The sequence below is a fragment of the Cygnus olor genome, chromosome 3 (assembly GCF_009769625.2).
Source record: "Cygnus olor isolate bCygOlo1 chromosome 3, bCygOlo1.pri.v2, whole genome shotgun sequence".
Lineage (NCBI taxonomy): Eukaryota > Metazoa > Chordata > Aves > Anseriformes > Anatidae > Cygnus > Cygnus olor.
The window spans coordinates 113657638-113676635 of NC_049171.1; the positions used below are offsets into that span (position 1 = coordinate 113657638).

Sequence of the window (18998 nt, forward strand, 5' to 3'; positions counted from 1 at the left end):
AGTCTTTGATCTCTGTGTATACACTACATTTTGAAAAAAATTATGCAAGTTACGAGGCTGCACATACAGAGTTGGCCTTACACTAGTTGCATCCTGACATGTATTACAAGTTTGAATCCACAATCATAATACCCTCCATTAGAAAGGAAAAAAGCCACCCTAATGCTAACCCAGACAAATAATGATTGTTTTTCTCAAAGGAATGGTGAACTTCCCTCTCAGGTCTACTGCCGTGCCTGTTTGAGCCAATACTTTAAGAACTCCTCGTACTGAACAGGTTTGATTGGTGTTTTACAGTAAGGCACTTTGTCAAGAAGGCATCCAATGGGAGCAAGATACTCTACAGAATCTAACACAGCTTACCACATTTTTGCTAGTATGTTCAAAGTCCACAGAACAAGAAATTGCCCATTAAATTTATAGACCAATTTTATGCTAACTGTACTCATTACAGTCTGTGAGGAAACTAGGTAATTGGGTTGTTATAGTTCTATCTTTAGAAATAAATTAGAATTACTGCTTATTTAGAATAATTTAAAATGTCTGACTGTGCCTGTTCTAAGCATCCATTAACAAATGCTGGCTTTTATTTGACTTCCCACTGCATTAAACAGGCCGTTTCTGTACACAAGACAAAGCAGCTAATCAACTGAAGGTTGAACATAAATATGCAGGAAGCAGGCACACAAACTGAAGTGTTAAAATACATTTGTCTTATGCCAAGATTCATTTGTAAATTCATCTCAAGTGCTATACTAAGTCACACTGATGTGTTTTCAAGATGGTTAACTGCTAGAACACAAACAATATTTAAAGTACAGTTAAATGGAGAGAGTTATTTAGCAATACTCAAAAGCAGAAACTTAAAAGATAGGCCTACAAAAACATTGCTATGCTGTAGCCCTCAGTATTGTAACATCTAACTCTTGGATTCTTTTATAGCCAGGGGACTCTGACTTACATGTAAAATGATGCACAGTCTCCATGTGGCTGTTCAGAGACCCAGGAAAGCTAATATAATGAAACCAAGCTGCCCAGTAGTCAATACTGGAGTAATTTTGTCTGTGTCGAGTTATACTAACTCACTGTAGGGAGCCACAGGAAAACACTTTCTCACACTTACGAGCCCTTTGGGTTCATGAACCTGCATCCTTTCTCGAAGTGGAACAACTAAGTTTACTCCAAACACATTTAAGAGGCCAATAAATAATCATACCATTACCTTTTAATTCAGTACCTTTGAGATCTCTAACCACAGAGTTACAGAAGCTGCAAATTAAAGCCTACCCTCTCAATAAGGGATAATTTAACTCCCAGTTACCAAACAGTAGCAGCCACCAGGCTGTAACAGTCCTGAATAGATACAATCACCCAATCTATACAGTTTTTAAAGTTCCACTTTGCATACAATGAAGATTCACTGAGCCAGGAGGGAGGGAAAAAACAAACCAAACCCTGTAAGCTATGATTTGGAAAGCTCACCTATAAATAAAACAACAGATGTTTCAGTTTGTTTTGTGAAAGGTTGCAATCGAAGATCAGTCACCCATGCAACAAACAAGTGCTCTAACTCCGTTGACTGAACAGCGATGTGACAGCACCTCAGTGCCTCCTGAGAGTGCCTTCTAAGCTAACTCCTGTAGGCAAAATAATCTAAGGAATGCTCTGTTTGAGATCCGACTAACAAAACCTCCTGGCACTAGCTACATCTCTGCTATTTTTTGGAATTCCAGAAATAACTACAGGTAACTGCAGAAATCCAAAGACAAAAATTAGGCATGGATGGGATGTTATGCAAACTCATGTTTCACAGATGTTAAGCTATGACTTCAGTTTACAATTTGACCCCGGTTACTTATCAAGTTCAGCACTAGTTCACCAGCTAAATGTTGCTACAGCTTTTGCCTCCAAGCTACTGTATTACTCCTGAAAGATCAGACATTGTCTGGCTGAGTCAGGAAATGTACTGACTGGGAAACATGATCATCATGTCTAAAGTGGTACTTCATGGGAATTACATTTTTAATTACAAAAGTGAAAACAGCTCTGATACTAGGAAGTAACTTCAGAAGCCTTATATCAAATGTTTGTAGTTCTGCATTAAATTAAAGCAGTGAATAATTCCAGAAATTGAATAAACCAATAGTTCCCCACAAAAAGATAACAGAAGACAGAACAGAAAAGAAAGGGAGAGTTAACCACATTCCTGAAGTAGATTCTGGAAGGAAGGGATGCACCTGCCAGCCATCTAGATGCTAAAGCAGTACATATTTTGTAGAGATGAGATGGTGGAGCTAAAGAAGGGGTGTTACAGTCATCCACCCACTAGCAGCTTAGTTCTGGGAGAATACAGAGTCTGGCAATTCAAGTATCCAAATTCCAGTAATTTGAAGTTAATTAAATCTAATATATATCTAATATGTATTATCTGTTACTCATTAGATTCCAATAAATTGTTAATTTTCGATATTTCTACAGAATAAATCATTTCTCAATATTAGGGCACTTCACCTTACAAGTGAGTTTAAGATTAGAGCTCTGATCCATTTAAATTAATGCCTGTACTAATTAACCCCCCACCTTTTCTTAGGTTGTACATTTGGCTAAAAGCTGAGCTTATATAGAGCAGAAATGTATTCAACATGCTTGTGTCCCTGTAGTTTTGTCATCTATGAAACTAGAAGTTATATTTGACTAGAAGTATGAACATTTTCATAAAAATATTATTCACAAGGTTCATTTTTTTCCATGTTTTCTTAATGTACTCACACAAGCCCTGGGTGTAATATTACAAGAATAAGCCCATGATCAGAAATCACACAGTGTGCAGATCTCAACTTTGAAGTTGCACTTCTACCTGTATGAAACATAAGGAATTCCTACAAAATTCAGAAGAAAAATATACGAACTGGATGGAATTCATTGGTATGATTAAAATGAAGCCTTCTTATGACAAGACAGCCCTATTGTGATACTTCCTGGCCTATCATGCACATTTGAGGCCAAATAAGATTCTCCAGTATTCATCATCAGTGCTCCAACAGAAACATTTTTCCAAGAAGGACTTATTTTATCTCTTATTTTATCTATCGCAAGAAACACCTTGAAATTGTGGTGGAAATCCGTATGGCCTCCTCCTGGCCAAAAAGCCTGGATGACAACAGCTGCTAATACAGAAACATAAGTTCAGCGTGTGTTTGAACACAACACCCAAAACTGGGAGGGTGTTTGGTCAAAACCTGCACAGGTTAAAAATGAAGGCCGCCATCAACTGGGTTAAACAGCAACCAGTTACCAAGAGACTTTGGGTGGAAAGAAGAGTCAACTTAAAAACAAGAGCCAAAAGCACTAAAATCTGTAATTGTGAGAAGCAGAAGAGAGAAGCAGCCCAGTCTGGCCTGACACTGAGGACGCCCTCCTGGCACCTCAGGCTCCACTGAGGCCTGCGGGAGCAGCCTCCCCGGAGGCCCGGGGCAGCTAGCAGCTCTGGCCTCGGGCTGATGGCCCAGGGTGCAACAAGCATCGAGAGCTCCTGGGGTGCCTGCATATCGCCTTGTGGGGTGCTGTCCCCACAGGCTGGGTGGATCAGTGGATTGTATGGAGCAGCACCGGTACACGTGAGGCTGTAGCACCCAGGTGTCCAAAAGGGAAGCACTCGGTGCAGACAGGGGAACACGCCATCCCAGGAGGGTGAGCACATTACTGCAAACTCGTACGAGACTGCTCTAGAAGGGTGTGTTAGGTATCTGAAGGTGTTTACTAACATTTTGTAAGGCTCCGGGATGGCCATTTATCTGTTATATTGCTGGTATTAATCCTGCATATACAGTTCACTGACTGACAGTTAATTACAAGCTATTAATAAATCAACAAACCACTTTGATCCTAGCTTGATTTAAGACGAGTCATTTTCCTCTACTACAAGCATATGCACTTTTCAGTGTTTTCCACTTCACGCTGCTATGCAGCTGTTGGCTAAAACAAAACTTATAATTTTTTATTTTTATTATTTTTTTCCTCTCCTTCACCTGAGGAATAAGATATGCAGGAAATCAACTGGCTCGCTACATAGGTCAAATTTGCTTCAGTACTCAGTCTGCTTCCAATCAAACCACTAGAGTAACTGTACTTCCCCAAATCAACAGCTCCCTAATCTGGCCCAAAATAGAATGTCTTTGAAAAGCGGATATTCAATTATTGGGTTTGACAAATGCTAGCTTTCCTAATGTAGTTTCTTGAACAAATGTTCTAATAAGTTTAATACACTAGATCAGATCTTTGCATCAGTATATTCCAAGGAAAGAAAACATCTGAAAGACAGATATGTGCCACCCCCAACTGAAAAAAGTTTAGTTTTAGCTCACTTCTAGAAAACACTGGAAAGTGTTTTTTGTTTTTGTTTTTGTTTTGTTTGTTTGTTTTTAAGCAGATTAAAAAAGTTAAACTTTACTTTGTAAGGCTCCCTTCTGAACTTCTGCTGAAGTCATTTTTTATAAACTAGAGGCAATCAAGGATCCTTTCCCATGTTTTAAATTCAAATTCTGAATCGTTTGAAAGCATAGGAACTGCAAAATCTAAAGTTTAGGATACAGAGTTTAGGATGTAGAGTTTTATCATCATCCCCTATATCCTAAGTAGCCTTGGATAAAACTACACATTGACAGACCTTGTAATCAAAGACCCTGAAAGAGCATGACCCTTGATGATCACCATCTCTGACCCTCAGATATTATAACATCAGAATCACTGACTCTGACCTTCAGAGACTAACGTTCATTAAGTGTAAATGTCCTTCTAAGCTTTTTTCTTTTTTTATTAACTTCTGATTTGCACTCTGAACTTTTGATTGGTCAAAATGATTAATTTTCCTGAATTAATTTTCCTTTCTACTGTAGTCAGGAGAAAAACATTCCATATCGTGCGTGGATTTTTAAAACTACCTAGCTTATAAGAGACATTATGTCACCTTAGCAACTACTTTTTAGAAGTTACTTATTCTGCAAAAGCTAGTTTTTAACATGCAGAGTTCAAAATAATGTCTAGACTAACAACTAGTAATAACATTCATCCATTATAATTTCAGAAAATAATAGTCTTAAATCTGAAAAAGAGAATCAAAATATAAAAGCCTTACATAAAAAAAAATTCTGTTCACAATAAACTAACTTTTTTCAAAGGTATTCGTAAGTGCCATACAAAGAAAATGACTAGTGGGAACCAGAAAAAAAAAATAATTCCAAGAAGAAAAAATAATTGCAGCCAAAGTATAGTTCACAGGAAGTTCCAGCTGAATTTGAGACAGCACTTCTTTACTGTGAGGGTGACAGAGCACTGGCACAGGTTGCCTGGAGAGGTTGTGGAGATACTCAACACCTGCCTGGATGTCATCCTGCGCAATGTGCTCTAGGTGATCCTGCTCAGCAGGGGCATTGGACTGGATGATCTTTCAGAGGGCCCTTTCTACCTTGGCCATTCTGTGATTCTGTAAGTTAAATAATAGTAGGGGGATTTTTTATTTATTTTTTTTGAAACTTAGCAAGCAGAAAGACTTACTCATGTCAGAAGCAGCACCTCAGTGTAGTTTTTTCTTTATTTGAATATGTATAGGGTTGTACCTTTGCACATTCATATCTCACTGCTGGTAACATTATGCAAATTTTTATGCCCAAAAAGCATTACTGGAGCAAGCATTACAGATTACCTCACATGCCAATACACTGGATGTTCAATCCTCAGGCTCTCTTCAACTTCTGTGGGCCACTGACTTGGTATTTCCCTAACATAACACTTGAAAAAAAAATCAAGAAATGAAAAACCTAGAGCACAGTGAAAACCTGTACATTCATGACCTTCATATAGTATGGCAATGCATTTCAGAGTTTACTTTATCAAACAAACAGAAGGCTGTTTATCAAGCATCATTGGTCAGGGAAACAAACACCTTACCTGTCATGCCCCCTAATTCCCAATTAGCATTGCTCCAAATAATTTATCTATTACTCACCACTTATATTCCGAGCCCTTTTCCAAGTTAACCAAGTACTTGCACTATGTTCTTCCAACTGCTAAAGAACTGCTAAGAATAGTTTTCTTCCATTTCTCTCTATCCAGAAGATACCTTCTCCCGTTACCAAATCACATTCATACCTACTTTGCTGTTTACATATTCCACCCCTGGAACATGGAATCAAAGAACTGGAAATTCTTCCCTCTCTTCCTGAGTGCTTCACACAAGCACAGTAGGAGCACATCTCCAATTAACATTTACCCAGCACATTCCACCTCCTCATTCCCTTAACAGATCTGAGTCACAGCCACCAGCAGAAGTGACTGGCAATTAACCTGCTGAAGCAAGAATGCATAAAGTTACAGTCAGCTGACACAGCTTCATAGAAGCCTACATTTAGGAAACTTGTGAGTTCCCCTTGAAATAAGTGAACTTTATTTAAAACAGACAGGACTTGTAAACTGAGGCAGTATCCTGTATTAAGTCCATTGACAGACTATGAGAGAACCAGATGCTGTTGGTGTGACAAGCTCTTCCTTTAGATTTTAGTCTTTAAGTGTTATACAGGTTATAAAACCACTTCCAGTCTATCTCCATTTTTCCAGGAGCGTTACTATTCTCTAACAAAAATGGAAGATGAGCTCCTTTCCCTTGAAAAATTATGGATTATACTTGTCAACACTAATGGATGATTCTTTCCCTCCTTATCAGGGTGGTTTGTACTTCTCTGCCCATTTCTTACTCAGATAAAATAAGCCCCCACAGTAGGCTCTTAAATTAGTGTTCTAGCCAGCTGCATTAATAGTTTCTTTCTAAACAGCATTTCTGCAATTTTGAAAATTGAATACTGGTTAAGCAGTAGGAGGTAACTTTAATATCTGAGTTAGTTTTTGAATCATAACTCAAAAATCCTTGACAGAATATTAAAGCTTCTGCCTACCTTGCCTATTTGGACTGTGCCACATTCTGTCACGCTCCACCTGCTGGATAATCTTACTACAGCAGGCCTACAGAAGCTTTATTTTACACCAGTGTTGATACACCTACAGTGATAAAACTGCTTGAATATGCTTGATTATATACTTTTCATGCTTTTCCATTCTACTGTTCTCTATCAATGCTACGATCAAGTGAAATCGTTGGGCAAACTATTTTTTGTAAACATCTCAGGTTAATGGGCCATATTCATAACTAAGTTCAATTTCTGCTAATAGTTATATATGGGAAAGGTCATAGCCCCATGCAACAGCTAAAGGGGGAAAAAATATACTTTATACTTTTCAGTCTCTAAAGGTAGAAAAGCAGAAAATAACATGCAAATGTGATTTTAAACCAATATTTAGATAAAGTACCACCTCTAATTTGTCAAATGCTGTGATATACATGTGTAGAAATGCCTTGCAACTCAAAAAAAAATACCAACTCCAGAGAATGCCAACGGTAAGCTAATTGGTTTGAAGCGTGCAAGTCCACGTGTGTGCTAGTTGACTTTTTTGCTAGCTACTCCTTTCAATAAACTTAGTCTAATGAGGATACATTCAAGCTAGAATTAAGCATACAGCCTTCTTTATAGCTAAGCTCTCCCACTTGTTTCAGAAACAATTATTTCTGTCTTTGCAAGTGGAGAAAGAAGTAATTGAATGTGCGTGACATAGGTGAAAAGTAGCATCTGAAGACATTTTTACAGTACAGCACTTACTCAATTACTTTCTTTTACGCAAGTCAAACATTCAAATTTCAAACGATACTGACAGTAACTATGAAGCCATAATTTCCATTCCAACCCACAAAAAAAACATGTTAGGTTAGGTCTGCGTATTTGGTGATAATATATTTTATAGTATGCCTTATATATACATTTGTCACCAAACATTATTATTCTTTATGATCCACAATCTTTTAGGAATAATTTGAAAACAATGCAGGGTGATGTACGCTTGAGACTTGCAACTCATACTAGGAGCAGTCTTTGCTATTGAAATACTCGAAGAGGCATTACATCTCAGAACAGTCATTTAATCAAATTGAGCACTTAGAATACTTATCAAATTATCAAAATTATTATCAAAATTATCAAATATTTATCTGGAAAAAAAAAGAATGCTATTTTACACAGCTGATGTTGTAGCATAGGCACTAAAAAATCCCCTGCTACATGCAGATTGCTATCATTTCAAAATGTCCTACAGTAAGTACAAGTGGAGACTAAACACACTGAGAAGTTTTATAGGAACATCAAAACAACTTTATTTCTCATGAAGAACTATTTTTTTTCTCTCGTAAGAAGTCCATCTATTTTTGCCAGATCTCCAAGTGAAACTGTTGCAGAACCTCTCTGGGCAGGTTTTGCCTAAGAGTAAAAAACAAGAGAAAATTCAGGGCTTTTTTTTTTTTTAAAAAAAAAAAAAAAAGTTATTTTGCAAAAAACCTTTAAAATACCAGTCATTTCAAAATGTACCTTCAAAGAGAAAATTGTTTGGCGTCACATTACCTGTGATTCATGAAATTTCCAGCCAATCATGTGGAAGATCTGAAATGTTGCAGGTACCGTGCCATCGCTATTTCCATACATTTCTGCCAGGACAGGAAAGGAGAAAATGGAAAGGTATACAGAACATCAGTTTTAAGAAACAATCAGTTCCCAAAACATCAGAACCAAGTATGACATATTCATCATAGTGACCCTCAGTGAAAGATTTGGGACAATAAAAATATCCCTTACTAGTATATCAATATAGTTCAGATCCTGTCATTATAATTAAGGTTAAAAATACCTGTGCTAAAATAGTATTTTTTTCTGTTCCAAAATGGTTTTATTTTACATAGAGGTCGGAGAAAAGACATGGAAAATACATTCGTAAAGTCATTTCAGGTGAACTCACCTATTAAATACTTACCTCGGTATATTGCTGCAGCTGCCAGCATCGTATCCCTGTGAAGCAGAGGTTTTCTGTTCCAAGAGCAATTACTCTCCCCCATACCTAAAAATATGTTTCAGCTTTAAGGAAAAGAAGATACAGCATATATCATGAGTTAAGTGTCATGCACTAATGGCAGGTTTTTATTACACCAGAGTAAGTACAGAATCTTCTGAATCTCACTGTAAGAGTACAACCTACAGCATGGAAGTTTCTTACCTGTACAGATCCAAGCCTCTTAATGCCATTGCTTTGCAATCTACTGTTTGTATTGCTAGGAATGATTTCAGATTATTACCTTCCAGCAAGAGTGTTCAAGCATTTAGATTTTCTAATAAATTTTTTTCACCCACCAAGTACAAAGTGTTTGTTCAGACACCACTCGTATTTTTATCATCAAAACTAAATACCCCAGAAGATTTTTAGTAAGAAATAATCATAAACCTAATCTTAGATAATTCTCCTTAATCACTTACTGTATCTGAATGCTTCTGCAGGGAATTAAAGTTCTATTTTCATTAAGGTATTAACTCTACACAACAGCAGATGACCTGAAATAAGAAGATGCCCTGAATTGCTCCGTAAGTAACTACTGACTGCATACCAACAACTACCTTGCAATTCATGACAAATGAACACCAACTCAATTGTTAAGCACAACTTTTTTTGTGTGTGTTTTCCTCATACTCTAGTTTGAGGGTCTATTTATTCTCACTCCAAAGCAGTGTCCTGAACATCCTGTTACTTAGGCAAGCTCACAGGGAAAAAAAGTCATTATGTTGGATATATGCTTCTGTCTTCCTTTCAGGGCTTTTCAGCAGTTTACACTGAGGAGGCTTACAAAGAACAGTAGTAAAAGAGCAACAGAAAACTTACAGAAGACCACAAGTACAAATTTTTGATTTTTGCTTCCCAATAAAAGTGTACTGATGGGCTTACGTTCCTTACGCACTAGTATCAGGAAAAATGTAATGCTTTCACTATTACAATATGTTTTATTTGAAGTTAATAAACATGCTGAAACTCTTGTGCATCTGTATCGCTGATACGGAAAATGTTTATATTTCCAAAGTATATACTTGCCTTGCAAGTCTTCCATTATCTCAAACAACCCTGGGTAGTTTACTTGAATTTCATCAGTATCCTGAAAGAATTCAGAATCTTAATTTTAGAGCATATCAAATTAAAAACAAAGCACTATGTCAACTTTCAGATCCTGCTACTTCTGTTCAAACAGAACCATGTATTTCTCAGAAAAATATACTCCCTCAACATTGCTGAAGAATTTTGTTTAGTAGCTCAAATGCAATCAAGTTTTAATTGAAGTGCCATTATTTTCTTCTTCTTTTTAGAAGAAACAGCAAGAGTGTTTTTTCAAGTAGGTCTAACATTCTGCGACACCTCTCCCCACAAAGACCATGCAAATTCTACTGGGCCACTAGCCAAAGATACTCTTCTGTGGGTTTCAAAAATCACAGTACAGCCAAGAACAAATTTAGTTCAGGCTATTTCAGAAACTTACTTAGCAAAGTGCACTACATGCAGAAATAAAGAAGCACCACATTAGTAATGTACTTGGAAGTAGCATTTCTTATGCACCAGTTCTGATGTTCCACGTTGTTCTGATTGTTTTTTGTTGTTGTTGTTTTTTAATAATTACCACAGTCAGAGTGTTGAAGCCAGTTCTTGACAGGAGATGTCCCAAGTCCGATACAGCAGTGAACGGTGATACATGAGGAGAAAAACCTCCTTCTCTCTCTAATTCTGCTAGCTGCAAAGAGCAGCGAAGCTCATACAGAGTGTCTCCCCCAAACATCGAACCAATAAATACTCCATCTGGCTTAAGAACTTGGTGAATCTACAACAGAACAAAAATGATATTATTTCTTTTATTTTTATTAATACTGCGCAACTAAGACATTCTTAGCTTTTTTTTTTTATGAACTTAAAAGTAATCATTGTAATATCTTTAACAGATTTTTAATATTGACTATTCCACAAGGCAAGTTGCACCACCAAAGCTTTTGGTAACATTGCAAGATATGTAATCTGTTCTCAGAAGAGACTATTTGTTCTTAAGAAAGAGAATCACTGGAAATTACATTCACAACCAGGAAACACAAAATACACTATTTTCAATTTTCCAAATTTCCAGATAAAATAATGTATTTCTTTCCAAGCTTGGTTTTATTACTATTTATTTATTTAAAACAAATACCGTGGGCATTATAATTCTTATTTTTACTATTCTGTAATAGGGTACTCCTATTTGTACGAACATGTAATAGGATAGTACATACATGTGTGAAATAAAGGAAAAAACGCCCAGCTGGAAAAGATATTCTTCACTCCTGTGCCAAAGCCAGGAGATTTAAAAATAAAAATAAAAAGTTTTCATCTGCAAAAAAGAGCTTAGGTAACCCCCAAATCAGGTTTTTTTCAGTAACGTTTGTGGTTTTTCCTCCTCTACAAATATTTGCTTCACATAAGAATCAGAAAGCTTTTATCTGATCAGAGTTGTAATTCAAAATAGATAGCTGAGGCAAATATTGAACACGAATTCCATAAACCAGCTTTGGACTAGTTTGATTTAGAAAATGTTTAGAAAGCTATTAAGTGCAACTGACAATGAAATCAGTAGCATTGACTCAGTTTATATTAGTTACCATGATCTCAGCTGTTAAAACTGTAAAATATTATACAAACGTGTTGTTTTGTAGTTATTTATCCTAAGTTGCTTTGAGACAATAAATTAATAGAAGTATCAACTGGTACTCCTCAAACTGCCAGAAATATTGCAAAAAATACCCAACTAGCATGAGCTATTTATGTACCTATTTTATTTAAAGAACAGGAAATATATACAGCTCTGAATGGAAGTAATGGTAAGTGTTGTTTTTTATTTAAAAATAGTTACGCTAAAAACAGTTTCTTACCTCTCTAAAAGCTTTAGGAAGGTCATTCACCCAGTGTAAACTGAAATACCAGAAAGAATTGCAGAGTAAATAAAGTTTTGGGGAAAGGCAAAAAAATGTATATGCTAAGTATGTTTCAAAAGTCAAATCAACAAACAAGTTTTCTGGCTGCAGAAGTTCTGAAACACTGGCATAAGATGCAGTGAAAAATAAAAAAGAAGGTACATGTGCCTTGAGGTAAATAAATAAATATTAAGAACCATCAGGACACCACTTTTTCTTAATGTATGCTCATATTGACTATGTAAATACATTTCATACAGCACGACTTACAGCACTTGTTGCCCAATGGACTACTTTTTTGGTATTAGTGTGGAAAGAACATTATTTAACATCTTTATCCAAAAAATCTAAGTGTCAATAAATGATTAACACATACCTCAAGCTGCTAACAACAAGATCAAATGTATCTTCTTTGAAAGGAAGGAATTCCTCATCAGCTACAATGTTGATTGTAGGTACTTCAGATTCTACAGCGTTTTTCTAACGTTGGGTTATAATAAAAACATCATCAGATATTTATTCCTTTTGCTTTTCGGCATTATGGAATTAAGTACATTAACACTCAGAAAGACACTTACAAAAACATTCTCTGCCATATCAACTTGAATAAGTTTTTCGACTATTTCCTGAAATAAAATAAGAAACTCTGTCAACCATTTGAGTTGTTTTATAAATCGACAAGAGTTATTTTTGAACACTTAACACGTATAAGGAATTTCTAACACTTGATTAAACTTTTCATAAAGCTGAAGGTATTTTTCTCCCCTAGTGTGATACTTAGCAATTGCTCCTTGGAAAAACAGTTGAGGTAAAAGTAGTAAGAACCTTGAGGTTCAGTCAGATATAAACCACAGAATAGCAGACAGCAAAGTCCATTTACACACTGCATGGTTTATGAAGGACATACTGTTCTACATTTTAAAAATCTCCATACTGATAGTTCTTGCTGACAATTAAGTGTGTGCAACAAAGACTGACCGAAAAATACATACCTCCCAACTGAGGACTGAAAGTTAACTACTCCACAACAGTAGCTTCCCTTGCACTATTATTTGTCTAATCTTCAAATCTAGAGTCCAAGTCTTACGAGGAGAGATTGAGGGAGCTGGGGTTGTTTAGCTTGAAAATACGGAGGCTCAAGGGAGGCCTTATCGTTCTGTACAATTACCTTAAAGGTGTTTGTAACGAGGTGGGGGTTAGGCTTTTCTCCCAAGCATCAAGTGATAAGGTGAGGGGAAATGGCCTAAAGTTGCACGAGGGGAGGGGTAGTTCGGATATTAGGAGAAATTTCCTTACTGAAGGGGTTGTGCAGCATTGGAACGGGCTGCCCAGGGAAGTGGTTGAGTCCCCATCCTTGGAGGTCTTCAAGAAACGTGTAGATGTGGAACTTAGTAGCACGGTTTAGTGGTGGACTTGTCAGTACTAGGTTAAAGGCTGGACTAGTTGATCTTAAAGGGCTTTTCCAACACGGATGATTCTATGATTCAGTAAGTTTACTGTAACAGATTCTGCCAAAGACGCATCTTTGGACTGGAGGTACGTGTATAAGGTTAAAAGTAAAGGAACTTCCTCGTTAGCCTTCAGAAGGTTATTTTAACTTACACCAGAGCCCTCCTAGAAAACAGACGGTTGAACATGCACTTCGAAGCAAGATACACCAGTACCTTGGTTAAATGCTGAGCGATGTAACCTCTCCCAGAGCCCACATCCAAAGCAAGAGGGAAGGTCCTGGAGGACAGGCGGAAAAAGGTTTAAAGCCGCGCTCCCTCCAGCCCCGCTCCGAGCACGCCTCCAGCTGCCAGGCGGCGAGACCCACCTGGGGATGTCCAGCAGCCTGTCGGCCACCCTGCCGCCGACCTGTGGGGACAGTCGGCCGTCAGCGCCGCCGGGGGCGCGGTGCCATCCCCATTCCCATCCCCGTCCCTACCCCACCTCCTCCCGCAGGTACTCGCACTGCGCCTGCTGCGCCTGCACCGCCGCCCAGTTCTTCTGTTTCCGCTTCAGCTGCCGGTCGAAGGGGCTCAGCACGCCCGGAGAGGTGGCGGTAGGGGGCGAGGAGGAGGCAGCGGCGGCCGGCGGCACCCACAGCCGGCGCCCACCCCACCTCACAGCCCCCTGCCGCCACACACGCCCCACCGCCGCCATGATGCGCTGCGCGCACCCGCCTCTTCCCCTCCGCGCCTCCCCGAGCATGCGCGCCGCCGCCATTTTGCGGGATTGGCTGGGAGCGGGCTGACCCGCTGCGGCCGCCGTAGCTGTGGTAGCTGCGCGTGGTGGGCTAAGGTGGGGTGCTGCCGTCCGGTGGGGGCTGTTAACGGTTTTAATGGTCGTTACCGGGTTTTAACGGTCGTTACTGGGCGGTGGGTGCGAGTCAGTGGCAGGGTCTGTTGTTGGGGGGCAGCCTGAGCTCGCCGTGAGTCCTTCTCCCACCGCTGCCACTAGGGTTTGCGGCTTTCCCTGCGCGTTCCTTGGGGAATCCTTTTAGATGGGGGTTACAAACTTGACTTTATTAATCTTTTTTTTTTTCCAGTTACGCATTTAAAATTATACTTTTTCGAATACAAACTGCTTTCTTTTCTTTCGTGTTCCAGTTACCCAAGCCTCCATTGACACCCAAAATGGCATCCCAGCAGGAAATCCTGAGTGATGAGCGGTTTAGCCGCGTCACCAGGGATCCCAGGTTTTGGGAGATGCCAGAAAAAGATCGCAAAATCAAGATCGACAAGCGGTTCCGAGCAATGTTTCACGACAAGAGGTTCAAGCTCAAGTGCGCGGTGGATAAAAGAGGGCGCCCTGTTAACTATACCTCTGTGGAGAACCTCAGGAAGTTTTATGCCCTGTCAGAGTCTGACTCTGAATTTTCCGAAGATGATGGTGAAGTACGCACAGAGAAGAAAAAAAAGAAGAAAAAAGCTAAGTCTAAAGAAGAAGTACATTCTGTAAAACCACTCGCTGATGGTCACCCTAGGAAAGAGAGTAAACTAACCAAACAAGGGGCGGACCGGACGGGTGAAGTAGTGACAAAACTGAATGATCAAAATGAGGGGCAGAAAGTTGCATTGAGGACCAAGTTGAAAGAGGACTCTAAGAAAATTGTAACAGAAATTGATCGCTGTCAGGGAAACAAGGACCTTTCACCCCCAGGGGAAAACAAGCAAAGAAATGAATCAGGAGGGAGATTGGTTTCGGTTCAAAACAAGCAAAAGCCTTCACAGCCAAGTGGTGCTAAATCAGAAAAAGCTCCTAGGAAGGATCATTCCCTAAGAGGAAAAACAAAACAATCAGGTTAGTTGTTAAAGTAACAGGTAAATTCACCTATATTTATAGGTGTGTTGTTGCAGTTGTTTTATCCATAGAAAATCTTTTTTTTTTTTTTTCCCCGCAATATGAGCCATGAAATAACCAGCTCGGGTTCAGTGTTGCCGAAGAATCAGAGTTGGTCAGCTGCTCACAGAGTTGGTGCTTCTACTTCTGTAACATTGTGGACAACAATGTCCTCTCCTTTGTTGGAGCTGAAATCGTTTGTTAGGGTAGTTAGAAAAGTAAGATGTATTGTATTGCATACATTTGTGTATTTGCCAAACTGAATATTGAATATAAGGTCTGATGCCATGAGAACTTAATATCAACAGTCACTAAGTGAAAGCATAAGAAGAGCAGTATAAGCCCTTACTACAAGAGGGAGTTAGAACAGGTGACTTGAACAACTCTGTTTATACTATCTCTGTGCATATAGCCTGTATTATTAAAACCCAGCTTTTAATCTGTTGATTCTGTATGTATAGTTAGAATAAAATAATAATAGTCTGTTAGTTCGCTAATACAACTGTAGGACTGAAGAGCAATAAATTAGACAAACTGAAGAGGCAATACTGATGATTTGTTGTTTGTACTTCCATGATATAGCCTGTTCTTGTGTTATGTACTTAAGAGGTTTTGTAACTCCATACAAAGTAAACCTTTGTTTTTTCCTCCTTGTAAAAGATCGTATGTAGTTACAACATAAAAATGGATATTTAATGTTTATATTTTAGGGACTGTGCACAGAGACACCTGTGATGAAAGTGATGTCAGTGAAAGCCAATTAGAGGAAGAAACTTCTGAGAGAGAAAACTTAGAGTATGCAGAAACAGAAGAAGAGGAGTCAGAAGACGATGGGGAAAGAGGCGAGGATGAGGAGTCAGAAGATGATGGAGAAACAGGCGAGGATGAGGAGTCAGAAGATGATGGAGAAACAGGCGAAGAATATAGTGGTTCAGAAGACGATGAAAGTGATACGGGGCCTGATCTAGCTAGAGGTATAGGGAACATTGAAACAAGCTCAGAGGATGATGAGGACTTAAATGGTCTATTTCCAAAGGAGCCTGAGATTGAGCATTCATGGGGTGAACTAGACAAAGATGCTCCTCGTGGAGATGAGGTAAAACTACATCTGCATGTGGAAAGTTGCTATGTGATTACCTCAAAGACATACGTTGTTATGAGTTGATTGTGGATCTTCATTTATATAACTGTTCATGAAAGTATTTTTCATAGTGGTTTTTCAGCATTTTTCGTTACAAAATGCAAGCCATCCTGAAATTGGCTGAGCATGAGAGACCTTGGGCTTTCTCTCCTGTATTCCTCTGCATCTAAGCAGAGGCTCATCTATGAATGTTACCTGCAAGTGAAAGAACAAATGGAATTGAGCTTTTTAAGAAATTCTGGAATTTAAATAATACTGCTTATGTTTATTACTTATTCTTTTCCACTTTTCTAATTTGATTTTTTTAATTCATACTTGAAGTTAAGAACTTAGTAGACAACGAAGCAGGACTTCAATCTGAACACAGTTATTTTATACGAAATCGCAGTAGTGTGGTGCTGTTGTAACACTGATATTTATTGCTATTATGACTAACCATGTGATGATAACCCAGTCCTAAATGCTGATGTTATAAACGCAGTCCTAATTCTGTGGTTGGTGCAATCCAGTGCACCAGTTGGTGCTTCACCATTTGTGGCCTTTTACCTGCTCTGTTGATTGCTGTTTCTGACCTTTGCTAGTTTAAGAGATACTGAGTCTTGGGGAAAATACTACTTTTATGTTTTCTGCAGTTTGTTGCTGACTCAATTTTTTTTAAAGAGCAGTTGCTAGGGAGTTGTGTATTCCACAAAGGAGACAGGAATTAAACTTAAAAACTTTGTCCTGTTTTTTTCTCCCATTCAGATTACAAGCAGACTGGCAGTTTGTAACATGGATTGGGATAGGCTGAAGGCTAAGGACTTGCTGGCTTTATTTAATTCTTTTTTACCCAAAGGAGGGACTATATTTCATGTTAAGGTAAGACCTGATTTCTAAAAGAGGTAATGACTTTTACTGGAAAGAGGGGGGAAGCCTGCAAAGAGAGAGAGTTCTGCGGAAGAACCAAAAACGAAATTAATGTGATAAATGAGAAACTGTATGTGTTGCAATTTAACTAGCTGTGTTAGAAGTAAATCACAGAATTGTAGAATATCCAGAGTTGAAAAGGACTGACAGGGAGCTGGACAAGTGAGCCCATCTCCTGGCTCCATACAGAACCACCCCAAAATCAGACCCTATGTCTGAGAGCATTGTCCAAATGCTTCTTGAACTCTGTCAGCTTGGTGCCATGACCTCTTCCCTGAGGGGCCTGTCCCCGTGCCTGACCACCTCTAGGTGCAGAACCTTTTCCTACTACCCAGCCTGACCCTCCCCAGTCCCAGCTCCATGCCGTTCCCTCGGGTCCTGTTGCTGTCCCCAGAGAGCAGAGCTCAGCACCTGCCCCTCCGCTGCCCTCGTGAGGGAGCTGCAGGCCGCCATGAGGCCTCCTCTCGGCCTGCTCTGCTCTGGGCTGAACAAACCAACGGACCTCAGCTGCTCATATGTCTTGCCTTCTAGAGTCTTCTAGACTCTTCTCAGCAAAGGAGTTGTATGTAGAGATAAATTCTGAAGGTGTTAACACCTTGTCTTTATGAGGCTGGCTCCAAACGCTGTTCTGCTGAGCTTAACAGTGAAGTTCTCCAAGTCTAGTCCTAGTCTAGTCCTAGCCTACATTTCTGTAGCTAGTTTAATTTTCAGTAGCCTATGGGGTACATTACTCAACCTTAAACCTGGTAATTTTCAAGTGCTTTACAGTCCCTTTTATCATTGCAGAGGTTGGTTTGTTTTTCATCAATTTTGAGTTTATAAACTGACTAAATTCTGATAGTTAAGTCCTATTTTTCTGTTTTTAGTATCTGCTTCCAGCAGAAGTTTTTTGAGAAGCGTTATTACCGCAGTCCTTTTTGAAATGGGCCACAGTAAGATGTCAGGGCTTCTGTTCTTCATCTGTCTGAAAACATTCTCATTTCTAAATCTGTTTATTCCAGTCTTTTCCATAAGTTAACACTAAGAGGGCATTAAAGTTTGTGGAATTGATGGCTTTATCTTTCTTTCTCTAAAACCAGTGAACTCTAAAAGGCTTGGTGAGATTTTTTTCTTAATTGGTATACATTATGCTGCTGCAGTTAAAATTTATTTTTGTGATGTTGTATTTGTAGATTTATCCTTCAGAGTTCGGAAAAGAAAGATTGAAAGAGGAAGAACAACAAGGACCTGCAGAACTAGTTGATCTTCCAGAGAATACCACAGAAAAAGACGGGTATTAATTTAATCTTCAAATGGGAGATAGAAGTCTTAATTCCTAGTGAAAAGCCTGTTCAGCTGCTTTTTGCAGATTTTCATTTGCGGGAGTCTCCTGTGGACAAATTAATTTTATATCTTTTTTTGAGAGAGATTTTAAACCTGTCCCATGTACATTGTCAATGCATTGAATAGATGCGTTATGATAAAACTTGAGAAAATTTTCATATTGATAAGTGACTTGAAAATTTTTATTACGTAGCTCATTGCAGTAATAAATGGAACAAGTGTGTGGAGAGCTTAAAATGTTTTTCTCTGCAAATTGCCATTCATACAACAAACTCCCTTTGTTGCTTACTGTTGAAACTTTTATCTGCGTAACCAACAGGGACCATAACTTAGCCCAAGAATTCCCAGGTTGAGACTTCCTGAATGCCACCTGCAGCGGCCCTGGCTTACTAGGCTGAGCT

The 18998-nt window shown here is 38.8% G+C and overlaps 2 protein-coding genes across 4 annotated transcripts in view; one reads left to right on the forward strand and one right to left on the reverse strand.

Moving 5' to 3' along the window:
• Nucleotides 1–8236: 8236 nt before the first annotated feature.
• On the reverse strand, nt 8237–13954 carry NDUFAF5 (NADH:ubiquinone oxidoreductase complex assembly factor 5). Its single transcript, XM_040552474.1, has 10 exons — nt 13836–13954; nt 13568–13631; nt 12482–12529; nt 12280–12383; nt 11862–11901; nt 10586–10783; nt 10009–10069; nt 8905–8988; nt 8499–8581; nt 8237–8357 (listed from the first exon to the last, which is right to left on the reverse strand). Exons 3-10 carry the CDS (start codon nt 12497–12499, stop codon nt 8271–8273), a joined length of 675 nt encoding a protein of 224 aa, XP_040408408.1. The 5' UTR covers nt 12500–12529; nt 13568–13631; nt 13836–13954; the 3' UTR covers nt 8237–8270.
• Nucleotides 12285–18998, forward strand: part of ESF1 (ESF1 nucleolar pre-rRNA processing protein homolog) — a 32894-nt gene continuing 26180 nt past the window's right edge. Inside the window, exons 1-10 of one of the 3 annotated variants that reach the window (XM_040552472.1) lie at nt 12285–12383; nt 12482–12528; nt 13567–13630; nt 13719–13758; nt 13834–14186; nt 14495–15188; nt 15938–16069; nt 16106–16323; nt 17113–17226; nt 18447–18547. In XM_040552472.1, coding sequence (XP_040408406.1) covers nt 13577–13630; nt 13719–13758; nt 13834–14186; nt 14495–15188; nt 15938–16069; nt 16106–16323; nt 17113–17226; nt 18447–18547 — 1706 coding nt within the window. In that variant the 5' untranslated portion in view covers nt 12285–12383; nt 12482–12528; nt 13567–13576. Of the gene's footprint in view, nt 12384–12481; nt 12529–13566; nt 13631–13718; nt 13759–13833; nt 14187–14269; nt 14395–14494; nt 15189–15937; nt 16324–17112; nt 17227–18446; nt 18548–18998 lie in introns of those variants that run through there. The other 2 variants (XM_040552470.1, XM_040552473.1) reach the window with 2 other exon arrangements.